Source organism: Natator depressus, chromosome 12 (genome assembly GCF_965152275.1).
Source record: "Natator depressus isolate rNatDep1 chromosome 12, rNatDep2.hap1, whole genome shotgun sequence".
Classification (NCBI taxonomy): Eukaryota; Metazoa; Chordata; order Testudines; family Cheloniidae; genus Natator; species Natator depressus.
In genome coordinates this window covers 34046477-34068037 of record NC_134245.1, presented here as the reverse complement: position 1 = coordinate 34068037, position 21561 = coordinate 34046477, and the positions used below count along the sequence as shown (strand labels likewise).

General features: G+C 41.2%; 1 protein-coding gene across 1 annotated transcript in view; it reads right to left on the bottom strand.

Annotated features, from left to right (window-relative positions):
• CDH13 (cadherin 13) overlaps positions 1–21561 on the bottom strand; it is a 758666-nt gene that overhangs the window by 502379 nt on the left and 234726 nt on the right. Inside the window, exon 3 of the mRNA XM_074968836.1 lies at positions 6096–6304. Within this exon, the coding sequence (XP_074824937.1) occupies positions 6096–6304 (209 nt within the window). The remainder of the gene's footprint in view (positions 1–6095; positions 6305–21561) is intronic.

The window sequence follows — 21561 nt, the reverse complement described above, 5'->3', positions numbered from 1 at the left end:
AGAGCAGGAATGCAGCTCAGAACTCCTGTAAAAAGTCAGTAAGCAATCTAGTTAGATATGTGTTAGATTCTGTTTTGTTTAAATGGCTGATAAAATAAGTTGTGCTGAATGGAATGTATATTCCTGTTTTTGTGTCTTTTTGTAACTTAAGGTTTAGCCTAGAGGGATTCTCTATGTTTTTGAATCTGATTACCCTGTAAGGTATTTACCATCCTGATTTTATACAGGTGATTCTTTTTTTTACTTTTTCTTCAATTAAAATTCTTCTTTTAAGAACCTGATTGCTTTTTCCTTGTTCTTAAGATCTAAGGGTTTGGGTCTGTGTTCACCTATGCAAATTGGTAAGGATTTTTATCAAGCCTTCCCCAGGAAAGGGGATGTAGGGCTTGGGGGGATTTTGGGGGGGAAAGATGTTTCCAAGTGGGCTCTTTCCCGGTTATATTTTGTTAGATGCTTGGTGATGGCAGCAATAAAGTCCAGGGACAAAAAAGGTAAAGTAGTTTGTACCTTGGGGAAGTTTTAACCTAAAGCTGGTAAAAATAAGCTTAGGGGGGTTTTCATGCAGGTCCCCACATCTGTACCCTAGAGTTCAGAGTGGGGAAGGAACCTTGACAAGTACGTTTTAACCATAGGTCTCAATGTGCTTTACAAAGGGCTAAGAATCACTATTCTCATTCTATGGAGGCACAGGATGGTGAAGTAACTTGCCACGGGACAAGTGCCAACAGCTGAGCCAGGAACAGAACCTAGCTCTCCTGAGTCTCAGTCTACTCTCCTCAACATTATATGTAACAAGCATATATTACCATAATGTTGAAAACCAAAACTTTAAAATAGGGAAACTGCAGGCGGTGTAGAATACCGCAGGGGTAGTTAGTTAAAGTGAACGGTACAGGGCAGCTTGACTGCAACAAGTTCATTCCCTGCTTTCTGAGCTACTACCAGAAGCTATTTTAAGTTCTGCTCCTACATAACATGCTGTCCAAGGGTGCGCTCCTCCCTCTTATCTCTTCTTTTCTTTTCCCATCTGGTGCCTGAAAAGAGTCCTGAGAGGTTGACAGTTTCCATTTAATCATTTCGTCCTTGTGTATGGGAGAATCCTGGGCGCCATGCAGTACAGCTACTCCTCGGCTAGAATTTGTGAATATCCGCCTGTCCCCTTATCTGCTTTGGAACCCGGCTCTGGGTATCTTGCTTTTATTTTTTCATTGTTTGTGTTTCTGCAAAGAAAATTTCTAAGTAATTCCTTTTGCTGTGAAAAGGGGCAGAATTTGTCAACACACAGAAAAGTGCATTGCCAAAAAAAAAAAAAGAAGAAGAATTTTTCCCTGTGGGGGAAGGAGGTGGAATGGGGGTGGGAAGGGGGCAGGGGCGGGTCGAGCACCCACTGGGCAGAGGGGAAGTCGGTGCCTATGCATGCTATGACACTTTTTTGTATTTCTAGGGTTGATTTTCTAAGCAAGTAGTTTTTAAGTGAGGTGAAACTTAGGGGTATGCAAGACAAAATCAGACTACTGAAAGGGGTACAGTAGTTTGGAAAGGTTGAGAGCCACTGCTGTAGAACACCCTAAAACAGACAGATACCAATGTCACTAGTCATAGTTATAGGGGGGGTGCTAACAATAGGACTTAGAATGGAATCTGGTTACAACCTTGACAATGAAGGGATTCCTGTCCCTCCATAATATACAAATATATGTATGTATTACACAGACACACAACCTCTGAAGTAAGTTTCAGAGGAAACTTGATCTGAAAAATCAAACTACAATTTTTGCTTCTTCCACCTCTTCTAGTCAATAAAAAGTCTAATCAGCATCTAATTGGCTATCTTCTTGATTATGCTGGAGGCAGAGTAGCATCCATCTTGCTAATATGAATCCGTTGCCTCTGGAGAGCTAACAAGAGTAAAAATGTTTTCCGATAGGAAAATAAGCAGATATGTCTCAAAGACACAACAAGCAGAACCGCTAAGAAAGAAGGCAATATCTTTATAATCACTAGTGATGTTTTAGCTACGAATTGAATCATTTAATTAAATCACTCATTAATTGAATCACTTAGGACCTGATTCATCTCCCACTGAAGTCAGGTGGAGTCTTTCCACAGGCTTCAATGGGAGTTAGATCACTAGAATCCAAAAACTTATTTAGAGGATGACTCTGGAGAATATATCTTCCCAGTAGCCATCTCAACTCTGACTGGGAGCAATCACCCTTTCTAAAGGTTTATCGTTTAGTCAGTCTCTCTTCAGGCTTACAGCTAATGTTACCTAGACTGCCAGTCACTGTATTAGTCAATTGTTGTCAGTCATTTCTAAACATGTTGAGATTCTGTAATTAGAACCATTAACAATGGGATTTCACAGATGTAGATTACAAGCTTTCAAAAGAGAAACTGCAGTCACAGGCAGTGGGGAAATATTTAATAACTACTTATCCTCTAATTAAACAAGGTACGGAACTCTAAGTACTGCATGCTAAGCACTGCTCTAGCATATGCTTATCGTAACCCTACAGAATTATACTAAAATGCTAAGGTTCCAATCAGAGCTATTCTTAGCCAAGATCCATCTCACACACAGATGGAGCAGTTTTGCTGTTTCCATGCTGACACATTGAGATTGTAGCACGAAGGTTTAAGTTCAAATTTATCATAAAATCACTTCAGATAGGACAATGTAATCTTCAAATTCTACTTGAATTTGACATACAGAAAGACAAAACAGACTGTGTTGGACTTAATATAGGCAAATAATAACTGAACTGTTTGCTAAAAAAATACAATCCTCCTTAGAAAGACTTGGATTAATCCATCAGCTCTGGGACTGATTCTCTGACATCATCGGGGAATGCTCAGTAAACACAAGATGGAAGGTTGGAAAGATTCTCTCCACTGTCACCAAATCCTGATAAAAGAAAAGGAGGACTTGTGGCACCTTAGAGACTTACACATTTATTTGAGCATAAGCTTTCGTGAGCTACAGCTCACTTCATCGGATGCATGCAGTGGAAAATACAGTGGGGAGATTTTATATACACAGAGAACATGAAACAATGGGTGTTACCATACACACTGTAACGAGAGTGATCAGGTATGTCCCCCCGCTCTCCTGATGGTAATAGCTCACCTTATCTGATCACTCTCATTACAGTGTGTATGGTAACACCCATTGTTTCATGTTCTCTGTGTATATAAAATCTCCCCACTGTATTTTCCACTGCATGCATCCGATGAAGTGAGCTGCAGCTCATGCTCAAATAAATTTGTTAATCTCTAAGGTGCCACAAGTACTCCTGTTCTTTTTGCGGATACAGACTAACACGGCTGCTACTCTGAAACAAATCCTGATGTTGCTCTACACCAGGATAGTTTCCCAAGACAAGGTTAAGCAGCCACAAGTTGCCAATGCCCTTACTACAGGCGAGGATTATCATTTTGAATGGGGACGCTGGTCACAGCCCTTTCTCCAGTCATGTCCCCTATACCAGCAGCTGTAAAAAGGTTGATGGCTGCAGGTGTAGGAGACACTACAGGTAGCTCTACACCCTCTGAGGATCCACCTGTGTGGGGGAGATCAGCCAACAGTTGGATCTGCAGATTTAGGTTGGTTTTCTTCCACTAGAGCAGCAAAAAGTGGCCAGAACAGAGCCCAGGACCAGGACCAGAGTTCATATCAAACTGTATTTATAAATAAAGTGAAGTTGATGGCTTTTAAACCTGTCCTGAGCATTAATCAGTACACTTGGGAGTCTGAGGAAGAGAAGCTCACCACCTGAATAGCAGTTGAGGACCAACGTGCATTGATAGATATAGTTAAGTGCAGGGCACAAACATGCACATAGATACCCCATGCCAACAGTCTGTTTTTCTTCTCAGAGAAATCTCCCGTTTCTCACAAAAATAGTGGTTCAGATCCTGAGGTCATACCTTTCACAGGAAACCTGCTATTGAAGACAATGGAAGGGCTGCCTCATTCAGGAAGACTGAATAAAAATTGAGTAAGAACTTCAGGATGTGGCTCATAAAGAACAAGACTTTCACAGGGACTGGGCCCCAAAGATTGGCTCCAGATCTGTCAGCAGCATTCAGAGCTGTTTGGATCTGGGCCCATCCCTCGTCTCACAATTAGAGCTGACTAAAGGGCACAATACCATTTCACGGCAAACTTCCAGGTTTCAACATTTGTTTTTTTGTTCCACACTGGAACAAAATGTTTTGAACACTTTCACAAAAATGGAAGAGTGAGTGTGTGTTATAGCCTGTTCTGTGATGCTGGAGACTCAGATTCAAGCCCCTGCTTCAGACCAGAGCGTTTTCCTCCAAAAATCACGCTGAATCAGGTAGAGCAAGAACTTGAACCTGGGTTTCTCCGATTCCATGCCAGTGCCCTAACTAGCCAGCTGTAGCATGTGAGAGAGTCACTCTTACTCTTGAGGTGACTTATGGTACGTCTACACGGCAAGGAGACGCTCACAGCAGTGAGTCTCAGAGCCTGGGTCTACAGATTCAGGCTGCAGGGCTCGTGTTTGGGCTTGGGCCAGAGCTCAGGCTCTAAAGCCTGAGCCCAAATGTGTACAACAGCTATTTTTAGAATTGTAGTGCAAGCCTGAGTCTGTAGACCCAGGCTGCGAGACTCAGTGCCACAGGTTTCTGCTTGCCTTGTAGACATATCCTTAGTTGAAACGGAAAGGCTGACAAAATTTCCTTTAGTTGAAAATGTTCTAACCACCTCTACTCATGCTATAATAACTTTGATGCCATTTGTTTTCCCCGGCAATCTATATTCACATTCAATACAGCTTAAAATGCAAATCAAAACCTTTCCCGCGGCCATTGACTTTTAAAAGTTTGTTCAGCCTTTGTTAGCCCTACAGCTAACCCATTTTTTTTTAAAAAATGGAAGATTTAAGTTAAACTACTATAGCTATTGTCGGAAATATAATGAAAGTGCTCCCAGCCAAAAGTCTAAATACTGAAATAAGATGCTGGATCAGTCACTCTTTATAACCCTCCTCATTATGGCTTCTTTGAGTTCCTTTAAATTATAGGTCTGTAAAGGTACCGGGCTTAATTATCTTGTAAGTCACTGTCATGCCTGCCTACTTGCTGAATGCCGTGGCACAGAAACGAAGGTTACATCAGTTTTTCTTTTGTTATTTTGTTGCATATGAAGTAAACATTTCAATCAATTCCCCCACCCTCCACCCCATCATTTTAGGATTATGTTGAAATTGTATGTGAAAAAGGAAGGAGACACTATTCTATGGACAAAGTGGAACAAAAATCATTGGCACGTAAAGGAGAGACAGCAAAATGTGGGGTAATAATTGGTACAGGCATTGATGTACGCTAGGACATAGGAGACCCATATTAAAAAATTAAAGAGCCGTAGGCTGGAATTCATTCCCATGTCACTCTTAGATTTCTAATGAATGTTAAGGATTTGTAGGACCTAAATTACATGTTTACAGTAAGTCTTCTCAGATCCTCAGTAAGGGCCACACCATGGCTGTCTAGCCCCATTGGTTTGCACCAGTAAGGTTATTAGGGTTCGGCCTCTTATGAGCTACCCTCAACAAAGCTGATCTGTATCCTTGCAGAAGGGCTGTTTTGTATGAATGGTTCTTTTGTTAATATCTGGCCTTCATTGGCATTATCAATTCTCTGTTGGTGCCTAGGAAATATGTAGTGATGCAATATCATACAACAGCCCTAATTTCAAGAGTTCAGAATATTAAAATAATACTTGGACTATGGGTCAATTAACGGCTATTAGCCAGGATGGTCAGGCACGTAACGTCATGCTCTGAGTGTCCCTAGCCTTTGTTTTTCAGAGGCTGGAAGTGGAGGACAGGGGATGGATCACTCAATTGCCTGTTCTGTTCATTCCCTCTGAGGCACCTGGCACTGGCCACTGTCAGAAGACAGGATCCTGGGCTAGATGGACCACTGGTCTGGCCCAGTATGGCTGTTCTTATGTCTGATGACATCTCTCTTTTAAGGAGGTAAAGCTGTCTAGTGTTTAATATGTTAGTTACATTGAAACGACAACCCTCCTTGACATTCTCTTGTGAACTTTGGTCTTTTATTACCTTTAAAGAGCCATGATTGTCTTTCCCTCCGACAATTACAACTTCTGCCATATCTTCAGCCTGGGCAGACCGGGCATGGATGAACAAAGCTCTGCCAGCTTCAGTTATATTTTTCAGTGCAACTAAAGATCCATTGGGTTCCACCTTAAAGTCTGGGTTAGAAACTTCAAAGTTCAACTTGTCATTCCCCTTGCAGTCATCAAACACCACTGGGAAAGAAGAAGAAACAAGAGTAAATATTGGTCTGCACACAAACTTCAGACATTTATACATGATTTGCTTCTCCGCAGATATCATACACAACTAGTTCCAAACTATGGAGCACATTTTCAAAGTGGTCTCCAATCAAGCTCTCTGTTTGCATGACCATCACTTTGTGGACAAGCTTGTGTGTGTGCAGTTTTGGAGGGATGCAAGATTTGACCAGGAAAATTGGGTAGCTAAGACATGAATTAATAATTTCAGTCATGGACATTTTGTGACTACTCAAATCAAGATCACACAAACAGCAAATACATACCTAATTGCATATACTAGGTAGTATCTACAGAATACTTATTATGGAGTTGTTCATGTAATTGGACCTCTAGAGTCTTTAAGGCTAACCAAACAGTTAAAGGTAACCAGTATGTTGCCTTCATGACTGGAATTGGTTGTTTTTAACCTGTGTCCATATTCTATTGTAAAAATGTTATATGATAGAAAAGTGTGACAGAAAGCATACTACAGTTTGAAAGTCACTATTAAGATATCTGGCAAAATGTATGAATTCCACATTAAAACTAACCCTCCTTATTGTTTAAAGTTGTAAATAGAAGATAGACAGCCAACTTCCATTGATTTCTCAATGGGAAGTGAACACCTACCTGCTTATGTTTTAAAAAATCTTCCCCATAATTGTAACAGTGTGAAATGTAATTCAAAATACTGTAATTGTGAGTAGTATGGACTTTGTGTTTGCAGGATGTTTATCTTATTTATTGATTTGAGATCCTTTTATAAAGGGCTGATGATCTATGAAGGTGAATATTTTAGGTTATATAGAATTAAGTGAGTAAGGTAGTTATATTAGCCACCATTTAAAACACAGCTATCACCCAAATACAGGATCCCAGTTGCCATTGTGTGGGCACCGTATTTAACAGCAACCATCGATGGAGCAATATAGTTCTTTGTGTTTGTCAGACTTCCACCATTAATAAAACTATGGGGTAGATCCTCACCCTGGTGCAAATTGTCATAGTGCCCTTGATCCTCAGCCCTAGTATAAATGGTCATAGATCCATTGAGAGCACACCAGCTGGGGATCTGCCCGTATATATCCATAGACAGAAAGTGTTTATGCTACCAAGAAACTGTTTTAAGCCTTGTGAAGGTAGACAGTGTTGCTCAGATATACATGTTCTGCATACTTGCTATTGCTCTGCATCTTCAGGACTTTATTTTAATATACTATCATCTTTACCAACAATTCATTACAACACAATTCTTCTTTAAAGAGATCTCTAAAAAAACATACAAAAGGGAAACAAGAGATTGATGGTAATTAAGAAAGATTCTGTGATGAATTACATTAATTTCAAGTGCACAATCAGCAAGCTACTGCAAGTTGATAAGTTATGGGGTGATACAAGTATCTATCCCCATTTCTTTTATCTTTCTTATTTCACAATACAGTGAAAATGTATGCTAGATTGTATAGGTTACATTTGGTAAATGATGAGTAACGTGAGTTAATTCAGATCACATAGTTCAGTACATGTAGAATGGGTTTTTCTTGAGCTGTGTGAGTCTCCTTAACCATTACAGATTTATACTACAGACAGTTTTGCCCCTAAAGACCTTGGAGATTTAGCAGGTGCTCCTAGCCTTTAAATACTGTGAATACCATTGCCTGCAGTAATTACACACTTCATTAAAATGGAATCTCAGTTATACCATGTCAGCTTTAGACCTCATAATAAACCATGTGATTAAGAAGTCTTCACCACAAACTTGTAGTTGCGCCATAAATCTTTTAGGTTTCTCCAGTTGAGAAAGATGGATTGCATGTGTTTGGTGTGGGGTTTGTTTTTTTTAAAAGGGGATCCACCCTAGATTTCCAGATTGCTTATTAAGCTGCTGGTACAGTGAACTTCTTTTAAGTTCATTGTGGGCTGCTTGCTGTTTTGATCTTGTTTTCCCTTCTGTAGTGGATCTTTAAAAACTGTTGTTGTTTATGGCTACAGACAAGCACCCAGAAATTATAGAAGATCAAAGGCATTAGAGTTATTAAAAATAAAGCAGCTTCAAAATGATTAACTGGTTAAATCCACTGTTGAGATTATCCAGTTAGGTTCAGTTGTTGTTTTTATAGTCAAGAAATTCCTAGATTCTATCACAGCCATGACCAATGCTGGAACCAAAGCTGTGGTCTCAGATACAGAATAATCTTGTACTGTACCATGACTGGACACACACTACAGAGACCATCTACAACTGACTGGCATAACAGACCTGCAGGTAAATTTCTCATATGACCTCATTCCACCAATGCTGTGGATTAAGCATATATTCACAGCACTGCAGTTCTGGGACCTGGGCTGCCAGGGGACTGTAGACCTAGTCAAATTTCCACCTGGAAATCCACTGCATTTGAACCCCACCACCAGAAAATTGCAGAGATGGGAAATCTGTGGCCCTTTGCTGATTCTTCAGTTTGAGTGAAGCTTGTTACCATGTGATGCATTGTGGAGTGCAGCCTAAAATGCACACTAGGGCTGATTTTCAGAGGCGATGGTACCCACAACTCCAACTGATGTCAATGGGAGTGCAGGTGCTAAGCACCTCTGACAAATCAGAACCTCAGATGCTAAATTGAACCAGAAGCGGATGCAAAGGGCAAGTGGTTACAGTATGTGGCAGACTAAGCACTAAGGCATCCAGACTGGTTAAGGAATACCAGCCCCTACCCTCTCAGCCAGCTTGGTGTACTGGGAGAACATAAGAATGGCCATTCTGGGTCAGAACAAAGGTCCATCCAGCCCAGTATCCTGTCTACCAACAATGGCCAATGCCAGGTGCCCCAGAGGGAGTGAATCTAACAGGTCTAGAGATCTAGTGATCTCTCTCCTGCCATCCATCTTCACCCTCTGACAAACAGAGGCTAGGGACACCATTCCTTACCCATCCTGGCTAATAGCCATTAATGGACTTAAACCTCCATGAATTTATCCAGTTCTCTTTTAAACCCTGTTATAGTCCTAGCCTTCACAACCTCCTCAGGCAAGGAGTTCCACAGGTTGACTGTGTGCTGAGTGAAGAAGAACTTCCTTTTATTTGTTTTAAACCTGCTACCCATTCATTTCATTTGGTGGCCTCTAGTTCTTATATTATGGGAACAAGTAAATAACTTTTCCTTATTCACTTTCTCCACACCACTCATGATTTTATATACCTCTATCATATCCCCCCTTAGTCTCCTTTTTTCCAAGCTGAAAAGTCCTAGCCTCTTTAATCTCTCCTCATATGGGACCCGTTCCAAACCCCTAATAATTTTAGTTGCCCTTTTCTGAACCTTTTCTAATGCCAGTATATCTTTTTTGAGATGAGGGGACCACATCTGTACACAGTATTCAAGATGTGGGTGTACCGTGGATTTATATAAGGGCAATAAGATATTCTCAGTCTTATTCTCTATCCCTTTTTTAATGATTCCTAACATCCCATTTGCTTTTTTGACTGCCGCTGCACACTGCGTGGACATCTTCAGAGAACTATCCACGATGACTCCAAGATCTCTCTCCTGATTAGTTGTAGCTAAATTAGCCCCCATCATATTGTATGTATAGTTGGGGTTATTTTTTCCAATGTGCATTACTTTACATTTATCCACATTAAATTTCATTTGCCATTTTGTTGCCCAATCACTTAGTTTTGTGAGATCTTTTTGAAGTTCTTCACAGTCTGCTTTGGTCTCAACTATCTTGAGCAGTTTAGTTTCATCTGCAAACTTTGCCACCTCACTGTTTACCTCTTTCTCCAGATCATTTACGAATAAGTTGAATAGATTGGTCCTAGGACTGACCCTTGGGGAACACCACTAGTTACCCCTCTCCATTCTGAAAATTTACCATTTATTCCTACCCTTTGTTCTCTGTCTTTTTAACCAGTTCTCAATCAATGAAAGGATCTTCCCTCTTATCCCATGACAACTTAATTTACATATGAACCTTTGGTGAGGGACCTTGTCAAAGGCTTTCTGGAAATCTAAGTACACTGTGTCCTCTGGATCCTCCTTGTCCACATGTTTGTTGACCCCCTCAAAGAACTCTAATAGATCAGTAAGACATGATTTCCCTTTACAGAAACCATGTTGACTTTTGCCCAACAATTTATGTTCTATGTGCCTGACAATTTTATTCTTTACTATTGTTTCAACTAATTTGCCCAGTACTGATGTTAGACTTACCAGTCTGTAATTACCAGGATCACCTCTAGAGCCCTTCTTAAATATTGGTGTTACATTAGCTATCTTCCAGTCATTGGGTACAGTAGCTGATTTAAAGGACAGGTTACAAACCATAGTTAATAGTTCCGCAATTTCAGATTTGAGTTCCCCTCTTTGGTGAATGCCATCTGTCCCGGTGACTTGTTACTTTTAAGTTTCTCAATTAATTCCAAAACCTTCTCTAGTGACATGTCAATCTGTGACAATTCCTCAGATTTGCCACCTACAAAAGACGGCTCCTAGGTTTGGGAATCTCCCTAACATCCTCAGCCATGAAGACTGAAGCAAAGAATTCATTTAGTTTCTCCGCAATGACTTTATCGTCTTTAAGTGCTCCTTTTGTATCTCGATCATCCAGGGGCCCCACTGGTTGTTTAGCAGGCTTCCTGCTTCTGATGTACTTAAAAGAACATTTTGTTATTACCTTTTGAGTTTTTGGCTAGCTGTTCTTCAAACTCCTTTTGGGCTTTTCTTATTATATTTTTACACTTAATCTGTCAGTGTTTATGCTTCTTTCTATTTACCTCACTAGGATTTGACTTCCACTTTTTAAAAGATGCCTTTTTAGCTCTCACTGGTTTTTTTTACATGGTTGTTAAGCCATGGTGGCTCTTTTTTAGTTCTTTTATTGTGTTTTTTAATTTGGGGTATACATTTAAGTTGAGCCTCTATTATGGTGTCTTTGAAAAGTGTCCACGCAGCTTGCAGGGATTTCACTCTGGTCACTGTACCTTTTAATTTCTGTTTAACTAACTTCCTCATTTGTGAATAGTTTCCCTTTCTGAAATTAAATGCCACAGTGTTGGGCTGTTGAGGTGTTCTTCCCACCACAGGAATGTTAAATGTTGTTATATTATGGTCACTATTTCCAAGCGGTCCCGTTATAGTTACCTCTTGGACCAGATCCTGCGCTCCACTCAGGACTAGATCAAGAGTTACCTCTCCCTTTGTGGGTTCCTGTACCAGCTGCTCCAAGAAGCAGTCATTTAAAGTATCGAGAAATTTTGTCTCTGCATTTCGTGCTGAGGTGACATGTATCCAGTCAATATGGTGATAATTGAAATCCCCCACTATTATTGAGTTTTTTATTTTGATAGCCTTTCTAATCTCCCTTAGCATTTCATCGGCACTATCACTGTCCTGGTCAGGTGGTCGATAATAGATCCCTACTGTTATATTCTTATTAGAGCATGGAATTACTGTCCATAGAGATTCTATGGAACATGTGGATTCATTTAAGATTTTTATTTAATTTAATTCTACATTTTCTTTCATATATAGTGCCACTCCCCAGCCCTGCAGGACCTGTTTTGTCCTTCTGATATATTTTGTACCCCGGAATGATTGTGTCCCATTGATTGTCCTCATTCCACCCGGTTTCTGTGATGCCTATTATATCAATATCCTCCTTTAACACAAGGCACTCTAGTTCACCCGTCTTATTATTTAGACTTTTAGCATTTGTGTACAAGCACTTTAAAAACTTGTCATTGTTTGCCTGCCCTTTTCTGATGTGTCAGATTCTTTATGTGAATGTTTCTCATCTGATCTGGCCCATACTTTATCCTCTTCCATCCCTTCCTCCTGACTAAAACCTAGAGAATCTCTATCAATAGACTCTCCGCTAAGAGAAGTCTTTGTCCAATCCATGTGCGCCTCTGCAACAATCGGCTCCCCCCTGCCCATCTCTTAGTTTAAAAACTGCTCTGCAACCTTTTTAAGGTTAAGTGCCAGCAGTCTGGATCCACTTTGGTTTAGGTGGAGCCCATCCTTCCTGTATAGGCTCCCCCCATCCCAAAGGTTTCCTCAGTTCCTAATAAATGTAAACACCTCCCCTCTACACCATCGTCTCATCTACGCATTGAGACTCTGAAGGGCTGGCAGATAGCTACTTTAGATTTGATTCTGACCAACAGGGAGGAACTGGTAGCAAATCTGTAGGTAGAAGGCAATTTGGGTGAAAGTGATCATGAAAAATGAAGGAGTGAGAGCAGCAGAAAAAGGATAAGGGACTTCAAAATAGCAGACAAACTCAGAACTCGTATGTAAGGTTCCATGGGAAGAAAATCTAAGGGCAATAGGAGATCAGAAGAACTAGCAGTTTCTCAAGGAGACAATATTAAAGGCACAACTACAAACTATCCTGATGCAAAAGATCAGAAGACTAGAAAGAAGCCAATATGGCTCCACCAGGAGATCTTTTAGACCTAAAACTCAAAAAGGAAGACCACAAGAAGTGGAAACAGACTAATTAGTAAGGAGGAGTACAAAAGAATATCAGATAGATATATTGGAACAAAATCAGAACTTGCTAAGGTACAAAATGAGTTACACTTAGCAAAGGACATAAGGCAATATGAAGACGCTGTAGAAATACATTAGGAGCAAGAAAAAGATGAAGGAAAGCATAAGTCCTTTACTTAGCAGTGAAGGAGAACTAATGAATGACGACATCAAGAAGGCTCAGGTGTTTAATTCCTATTTTTCTCCAGCCTTTACTATAAAGGTTAATGGGGACCAGATACTCAACACAATTAATGTTACCAACAAGAGGGAAGGAACACAAAGCAAAAAAGAGAAAGAACACAATAAAGAACATTTAAACTAGTTAGATGTATTCAAGGGGTAGGTCCTGATGAAATTCATCCTATCGTACTTAAGGAACTGGTTGAAGCAATCTTGGAACCATTAGTAATTATCTTTGAGAACTCCTTGAGTACGTGTGAGGTCCCAGAAGACTGGAATAGAGCAAACATAGTGACTATCTTTAAAAAGGGGAGAAAAAAGGGAATTATAGACCAGTCAGCCTAACTCTGACACCTAGAAAGATACTGGAACAAAATTATTAAATCAATTTGTAAGCTCTTCGAGGATGGTCGGTTATAAGGAATACCCAGCATGGATTTGCCAAGAACAAATCATACTAAACCAACCTAATTTCCTTCTTTGACAGGGTTGCTTACCTAGTGGATGGGGGAAGCAGTAGACTTGATATATCTTGATTTTATAAGGCTTTTCACACAGTTCCAAAGGACATTCTCATAAGCAAACTATGGACATGTGGTCTAGATGAATTTACTATAAAGTGGTAAATTTACTATAAAGTACTATAACTGGTTGAAAGACCATACTTAGAGTAGTTATCAATGGTTTTCTGTCAAACTGGGAGGACATATATAGTAGGGTTCCACGGGGGGCAGGTCTGGATCCAGTACTATTCAATATTTTCATTAATGACTTGAATAATGAAGTGGAGAGCATGCTTATAAAATTTGTGGATGACACCAATATGGGAGGGATTGCAAACAATTTGGAGAACAAGATTAGAATTCAAAAACAACTTTGACAACTCAGAAGCTTAGCCTGAACTCAACAAAAATAAGTGCAAAGTACTACACTTAGGAAGGAAAAGTCAAATGCACAACTACAAAATGGGGAATAAATGATTAGGGGATATTACTGCTGAAAAGAATCTGGGTGTTATAGTGGACCACACATTGAATAGAAGTCAACAATGTGATGAAGTTGTCAAAAAGGATAATATTCTGGGATGTATTAGCAGGAGTGTTGTAGGTAAGACCCAGGAGTTAATTGTCCCACTCTACTCAGCACTGCTAAGGCCTCTGCTCGAGCACTGTATCCAGTTCTGGGATCCACGCTATAGGAAAGATTGGATCAAATTGGAAAGAGTGTGCAGAGGAGAGCAACAACAGTGATAAAAGGTTTAGAAACCCTGACCTGTAAGGAAAGGTTAAAAAAACTGGGCATGTTTAGTTTTCTGAAAAGACAACGGATGGGGGACCTGTTAAGAGTCTTCAGATATGTTAAGGCAGTGGTTCTCAACTGTAGTCCACCACTTGTTCAGGGAAAGCCCCTCGGCCTGCGCCCCTTCCCGCAGCCCCCATTAGCCTGGAGCGGCGAACCGCAGCCAGTGGGAGCCAAGATCGGCCAAACCTGCGGACGCGGCAGGTAAACAAACCAGCCTGGTGCGCCGGGGCTTTCCCTGAACAAGCAGTGGACCACAGTTGAGAACCACTGTGTTAAGGGCTGTAATCAAGATTACTATGATCAATTGTTTTCCATGTCCACTGAAGGAAGTAGTAGTAGTAGTAATGGTCTTAATCTGGAGGAAGGGAGTTTTAGGTTCGATGTTAGGAAAAGCTTTCTAGCTATATGGGTTGTTAAATGCTGGAATAGTCTTCCAAGGGAGATTGTGGAATCCCCTTCATGGAGGTTTCTAAAACAGGTTGGACAAACAGCAGTCAGGGATGGTCTAGGTTTACAGGCCACCCTTTGCACAGGAGGCTGGATTTGATGACTGAGGTCCCTTCCAGCCTTAGTTTTCTCTGATGCAGCACCATGAGGGAGTTAAAAAAAAAAAAGTGTCCAGGAGTAAATGGAGGAGTCAGGATTGAATAGGTGGGGGAATGGAAAGTGGATCCTCAAAAATGGGAAAAGCTGCACAAGTGAGCATAGGTGCTAGAACTAGTAGTCCTGCAGCACCACCTGGCTTGAAGTAGTTTCAATTATATACAGGGTTTACGGTTTGGTTCAATGACTCTTAGCACCCCCACTATAAAAACTGTCCCAGCACCACTGCAAGTGAGAGGAGAGAAAGAGGGAGACAGTGAAGGGGTAGGAAAGAAAGGAAGCAGTGAGACACTAAATTTTGGGAAGAGATACATTAAGGGGGAAGATAGAAATGAAAATATGAGGGAAGGAGAGAAAAAACACCACTGGAAAAGGAAGGCAGATAGAGGTGGCGGAAGAAAGGAGAAGAAATCAGTCACACGAAAAGCGGCTAGAGGAAAGAAGGATACCACTTATTGGTGAAGGAATGGAAGGAAAAGAAAAGAGACAGAGGATCAAAAATAAATGAGACATACTGGCCCAAATCCTGCTCCCATTTACTCTAAATTAGCATCACTGTCCTCACTGTAACCTTGGACTGACAGTTGTATAACAGAGCAGAATTGGGCCCGGCAGGTTCATTATTTCACTGAATAAAGGTTAATCCAAAATGGTACCATACATAAGACAAAAGTCCCTGTTGCCCTTGGCCATCCCACTCCCTCCAGATGAATTCTCCAGCCTCCCCCTACTCCTCCTCTCTTCCCCATCCTGCAGGACCCTGCCAACCAAGTCTTACACTTCCTCAGAGAAAGAACATGCTGACGTGGGATGTGCTGCTCCAAACAACCTGACAATAATAAGGCTGTATGACACATCAGAGCCAATGCTCTCAGAGCACTCTGTATGTTAATTGAGACCATGGAGCGCTGGTGGTAAGATTCGTGTAATTGCAGTTAGATCCTGATGGAAAGCTCTGTATTAGCCGCCTGCCCTAGTACCAAAAGCACCATATGAATGCAGGTCCTGTCGATGATACGTGCCAGGCATTTTAATAGGCACACAGAAATCTCATGGTACCATCAGCTTGCAAAAAGGCAGCCCTCCCCCACCCACACACACACACAAATTGTGGGGATTAAAAACTGAAATTCTTCATTCAGTTGCTTGATGCAGATCCCATCCTGATGGAGAGATTTTAAGTGGATCCTTTTGCATAAAAGCCACCCTCCAATAATAAAAAGCTTCAGGCAATTTACTAATGTATTAATAGTTCACAGCTGGTAAAGTTTGGCAGCTGCCACTTTGGCAAGTTAAGTGTGTCAGAAGAGAGGAGTCTCCTAGTAACAGTTTTTAAAAAGAAAGCCGAACAAATAGGGAAAGTTTTCACTTGAAAACAGATCACAGTTCAGACCTCTAACGTCACCAAGCACAGCACTGTTGGCTACATTAAAAAAAGTTATGCTTCCCAGTGGTTCAAAAAAAAAAAAAAAAAAGAGGTTTTAGACTTTCTAGTAGTGCATTTCTCCAGCAGCGGTATTCAGCATTCACCAATTTCTAGATTCCTGCATTGCCAACATCTGTGAGCATTGCAAAGAAACCCAAGAGCTCATGCTGCTTGGACACATGCAATCAGAAGAGATATTTGGATGTATATTTTATATTCACTTGGAGTTGTGAACCTGCCATTTCAACCCCCTTCATAGTCTGCTCCTCCATCTCTCTGGCTTTTATGAAACTGGCACTTTTTCCAACTGGTGGAAAAACAGGGCTGTATGAAAAGTGGAATGCTACTTCCTTGCCATGTTTCAACCAAAACACCGATGCCCTGAATTCCCAGTTCCACCATAGAATTTGGCTCTCTGATCTCAGGAACAGAAGATGTGAAGATGATGGTGGCAAAGAAAGAGGGCAGGCAATGAAAAACGTGTTTGGGGAAGGGATATGAAGGAGAGAGAAAGAAGCAGTGAGAATCTGATTGTGTGTAGGACTGAAACCAAGAGTGAATGGGAGGAGACAAAGTGAGCCACACGAACACAATATGGAGGAATATAAAGGCCCAGCAGTGATAGAGAAGTAGGTTGAGCAAAACTGTAAAGAGTTGAAGATAAGTATGGTAAATCTGAATTTCGGGAGCAAACCCAGCTTTTCACCAGAATCATTGTGATTTCTCTGTACAAAGGAAAGGTGGGAATTTGGTTTTAGGTCTTGCACAAGAGTTCTGCACCATCCGTTTTGTGCTCCTATCACAGGGGACCCAGGACAGAGGATATTCCATTGTGCAGGCATTCCTGTCCTACCGTTCAATCAGGGGATACTGGGCTATGGCAAGCTACTTCAGCCAATGCAGTCTCCATGGAAGAGTCCCACAGCTATTCCACAACTTTATGGTAAGGATTCCTTTCCCTGGCCCAGGCTGTGTATTCCCAAGCTGGCTGTATATTGGGTCCATGAATTTGGGCCTTAGTTAAGAAAGAGAAAGGAAAACACTGAAATGCCACACAAGTACTGCTGAGTCATACTCAACGTCTAATATCCCACCTGGATCTAGCTGAATCAAAGGGGCTACAGCCTCTCTCTCTCTCAAGAACAAAGCAAACTTGGGCCTGAGCCAGAGTCTTAGGAACAACCATACCTGGGTGGAAAGCTCAGGCTGAGGCTTGGTTGGTTGTTATCTGCATTACCAGTACAGTCAAACTTCAGGAAGAGATAAGATTGGATTTTCCTAGAAATGGGAAATCCCTCCTGCTTGCAACAGGTTACTGTCAAAGTGCAATTAGAAGAATCTATTCATCTCAATTTTCTCTTCTAATTTGGCCCTAAAAAATAGTCCAAGTAAGTGAAAAAGATGCCCGTGAATAACCTAAAATCAAAGTATGTCTGCAGGATAGTGCATGTTTTAAATAGTCAAAAAAGGTTGTTGGAGGGGTTGTGTGGGCGTGGGAGGAAGATTTAGTCATTGGACCAAATCCTCTAATAGTCTGTTTACAGCAGAAGAGAATTTGGCCCATTATCTGACGTTTAGGTGTTCAGATATGATGAAGCGGGTGAAAAACAGACAGATGAGACGTGGTGAATGTTACAAGAAATAAGGACAAAAGACTCAGTGCAACTGCTCTCACATAACAGACATGCATACTGTATAGCTGGGATTTAACAGATCAAATAAATAGTAACCTGCTTAAAAGGGAACTCTCACGCTTGAAGTTTAAAATAAATGTTCACAGGAGTAACTTTAGTTAGTGCTTAAGAAGTTTAATCAAATTAGACTGTAAAACTCCTTAGGGCAAAGACCACCTTTTTTTGTTCTCTCTTTGTATACTACCTCGCACAGCAGGCCATGCCTGAGGATCAGAGGCGCTACTGCAATACAAATAATAATAAATCATCCAACTATTCTATAATCTACACTGCTGGAAATCACATACCAGTCATGATTATAAATGGCTGTGTCCAGATAAGAAGTTATCAGGGAATTAAAACATAACCATCTAAGTTTTATTTACACGAAGGCAAAGTTATTCATTTATTGATGCCTTCTGATGTTCCTTGTCATGCCCCCACTGCCAAGTGAACATCGTTTATTGTGTTTAATATGCCATATGGTATGAAACAGTCTCCAAAACCCTGTGCGAGCCGAATGGAAGCACTGCCAACCATCTCCCAATGAAAAACAACATGTATGTCACTTCTCTCTCTGTTCATTTCTCAGCATTAGGCTCTCCAGCATTTATTTTTAAGAAAATCTTTTCACCATATGTATTTGGTATAATATATATGCCCACTAACTAACTAAATTAATCAGAGTGTGTGTATGTGTGGTTTTAATCATAGCCTTCCATCAGCAGAGGCAACTTTGGCAACTGGAGGTTTCTTGCATGGGATCCCAAGCCCATTACTGTAATGATAGGGAACTGAAGGTGTGACTGGGAACGTTACCTTTTATAGATCAGAACAAGGAATCTGAGGTTTGTGGGACTCTTTTCCAAGCTCCTTCCCTCCTATCCACCCACCCCACAATTATGATGGGTAACATATGTGAGGCTTTCACACCAGTGTGATAATGAACCACAGATGTTTTAATGAATCCAGTTTTAAAACAGGAAATGTTTAACTCCTGGATCCTTCCTGTAAGCGGTACACTGAGAAAACACAAGCTGCAGCATGGTTCTTACGTGCCGGAGTTCGTTATGCTGAGATGTTTCTATTTCAAAGCCCCATTTTCAGGGTTTTAACACTCAAATGCTTCAATTTGCTTTGAGCTGAAGTATGGGATCCACAGTTCTGAGCCTGCCTGTTTATCATTTGTCTAAAATTGCTTGAGAACTATTTTGGACTATTAAAAAAAGGTATGAAAGTACAATATATATGTGCATATTCTGCAGCTGTGTGCATACATAGAATTCTGATAGCTAGCCAGCTAAACAGACAGACTTAATATGAATAAGAGCTTATATTTAGAAAAAGACCCTTGTAAACACTCTATAAAGGCATCACTTCACACAATCACTGGAGTGGGCCTGCCTCTTTGGTGGAACATAACAGCTGGTTAAGGGTACCCAGCAACAGTTAATGATAGGGGTTGAAGGATACTATATCTGATTGAAACTACAGGGGAAGATTTAGGCAGGCAGAAAGTAATTATCCAACTGGAATCTGGCCAACAGACCAGAAGCTTACAAGCTTTCTCATGCAAATATTGCCATCTTTAATATCCAAAAGTTTTGGAATCCCAGTTTTGCATCTCCTCTGAAAGACAAGCACCTCCAACACCATGCTAGGGGACTGGACTCCTTAATGGCAAGATCAGAGCCTGTAGTGGTGTAGCTGGAGCCTAATAAATAAATAAAAGTAAGCTTGAAAAGCAGCTACAACCCATATGTACTTTCTGTTTAAGAAAACATTTTTTAATCAGAACCAAAAGATAATTCTTTTCATACAGAAATAATGTCTTTCTGTCCATTGGTGCAAAAGTGAAATACTCACACCTGCAATGCACAGCATACCCAGTTTTTTAAGATTGATTTTCACAAGGGACACTTCAGTTCACACTGTATTGTGCTCCTGAGTCCAAGTCAGCTAATCAATTTCAATCTTCGCTGTTTACGTTGAAGGGAAAGGCTGTGGGTCAATGTACTAGTAAACTAAAAAATTCTGAAGTATTTAAGTGTGGGTGTTATCAGCGTTAGGTTCTATAGCATTATGCCAACTTTAATAGCTCTGGTTCTATAGGATTATGCCAACTTTAATAGACAACTTTAATAGCTCATTCTGTGGTTGCAATCTTAGCCCATTGAAGTCAATGGGAGTTTTGCCTCTGACTTCAGAGAGACCAGGATTTTAGCCTTTAGGTTTACTCATTCAGTTTAACAGTTAATTTTAGATCATGTTTTAATCGTAACAGGGCTTGATCTGTCTTTCAGAGTTCAGTTGGATCAGGGCAGAGGGGTGAGGTGGGGGGAGTCTGGTGATGAGAGGTGAGGAAGCAGCAGCTACATACAGAAAGCAACTGTTAAACTCCCAGCTGGCACAGAACCTGTTGCTCTGAAAAGAATCCAGCCCTGCTCAAAGAATTCAGCAATACAGGCAGGGTGGGTAACCTGAGCCCTGTTAGCTAGGCACAGAAAAGCAAACAGCAGCAAATGCTATTGAGAGCTCTTATTTTAGGACGTTTGTAATGATTCATAGAACACCACAACCCAAGTCTAGTAAGCACTAAAGAATGGAAGTGGGTGAGGACAACGGACAAACAACTAGGGAGATGGCAGCCCGCCAGAGAGCACATTCTAGAGCCAGACCTAGAGTGTGGGAGGCAGCTGCTCTTGCAGCTCAGGGCAAGAGCAGCAAAGCAACAAAGACGACTCAGTTTAGTTCTCTGCCCTTTCCCCTGGATCAGCAACAGGAATGAGAGACTCTTCTCCCTTTCTCTGAGCCTTCCCCCAATAGCAGCTCCAGCGCATTAGTTTGATGGAGGGGCCCCCCAAACCCTGGCCTGAGTCCGCACAGGGCCCTCTCTCTAGCAATGGACAGCAGTTACCCTCCTTTACTGACTCCCTTGGGAGCTGGACAGCTAGCCAGTCTCTCTCAGACATGTAGAGTTCAGTGATCATACTGTGCTTACGGAGCCTGCAAGAGCTCTGCTTTATGTCGTCTCTGATTCCAGCCCTTACTATCACAAGTCACAGACACACCGCCTTGCTGAAGGCCTAGGAACAGCTGTATTTCTACTTCCTACCCACTTCTGACGGAAGAGATAATGGCTCAGCTCCTTCCTACCTGATAACTGCTAAGACTCCAGAGTCCCTGCTTCCAAGCTCCTCCCATGGGTTTCTGTTCTCTAGGGCAGTGCTACTCAAAGTGGTGGTCCGCGGACCAGTGCCGGTCCGCGAGCCATCAGCTGCCAGTCTGCGCGCTTATTGGGGAAAAAAATTGCTGGTCCCACACATCAGATAGCTTGAGAAGCACTGACCTAGAGCAGGCTCCCTGCATAGCAACAGAAACTTGCCTCTGTATATCTGCTCCTTGCATCCTGACCCTTTTATCATTAGCAAACTTCTACAAATAAGGCAAGATCCCTTAGCACCCAATATTGAAGCTAAAAATTAACTGATAATAGGAATTGTGTCC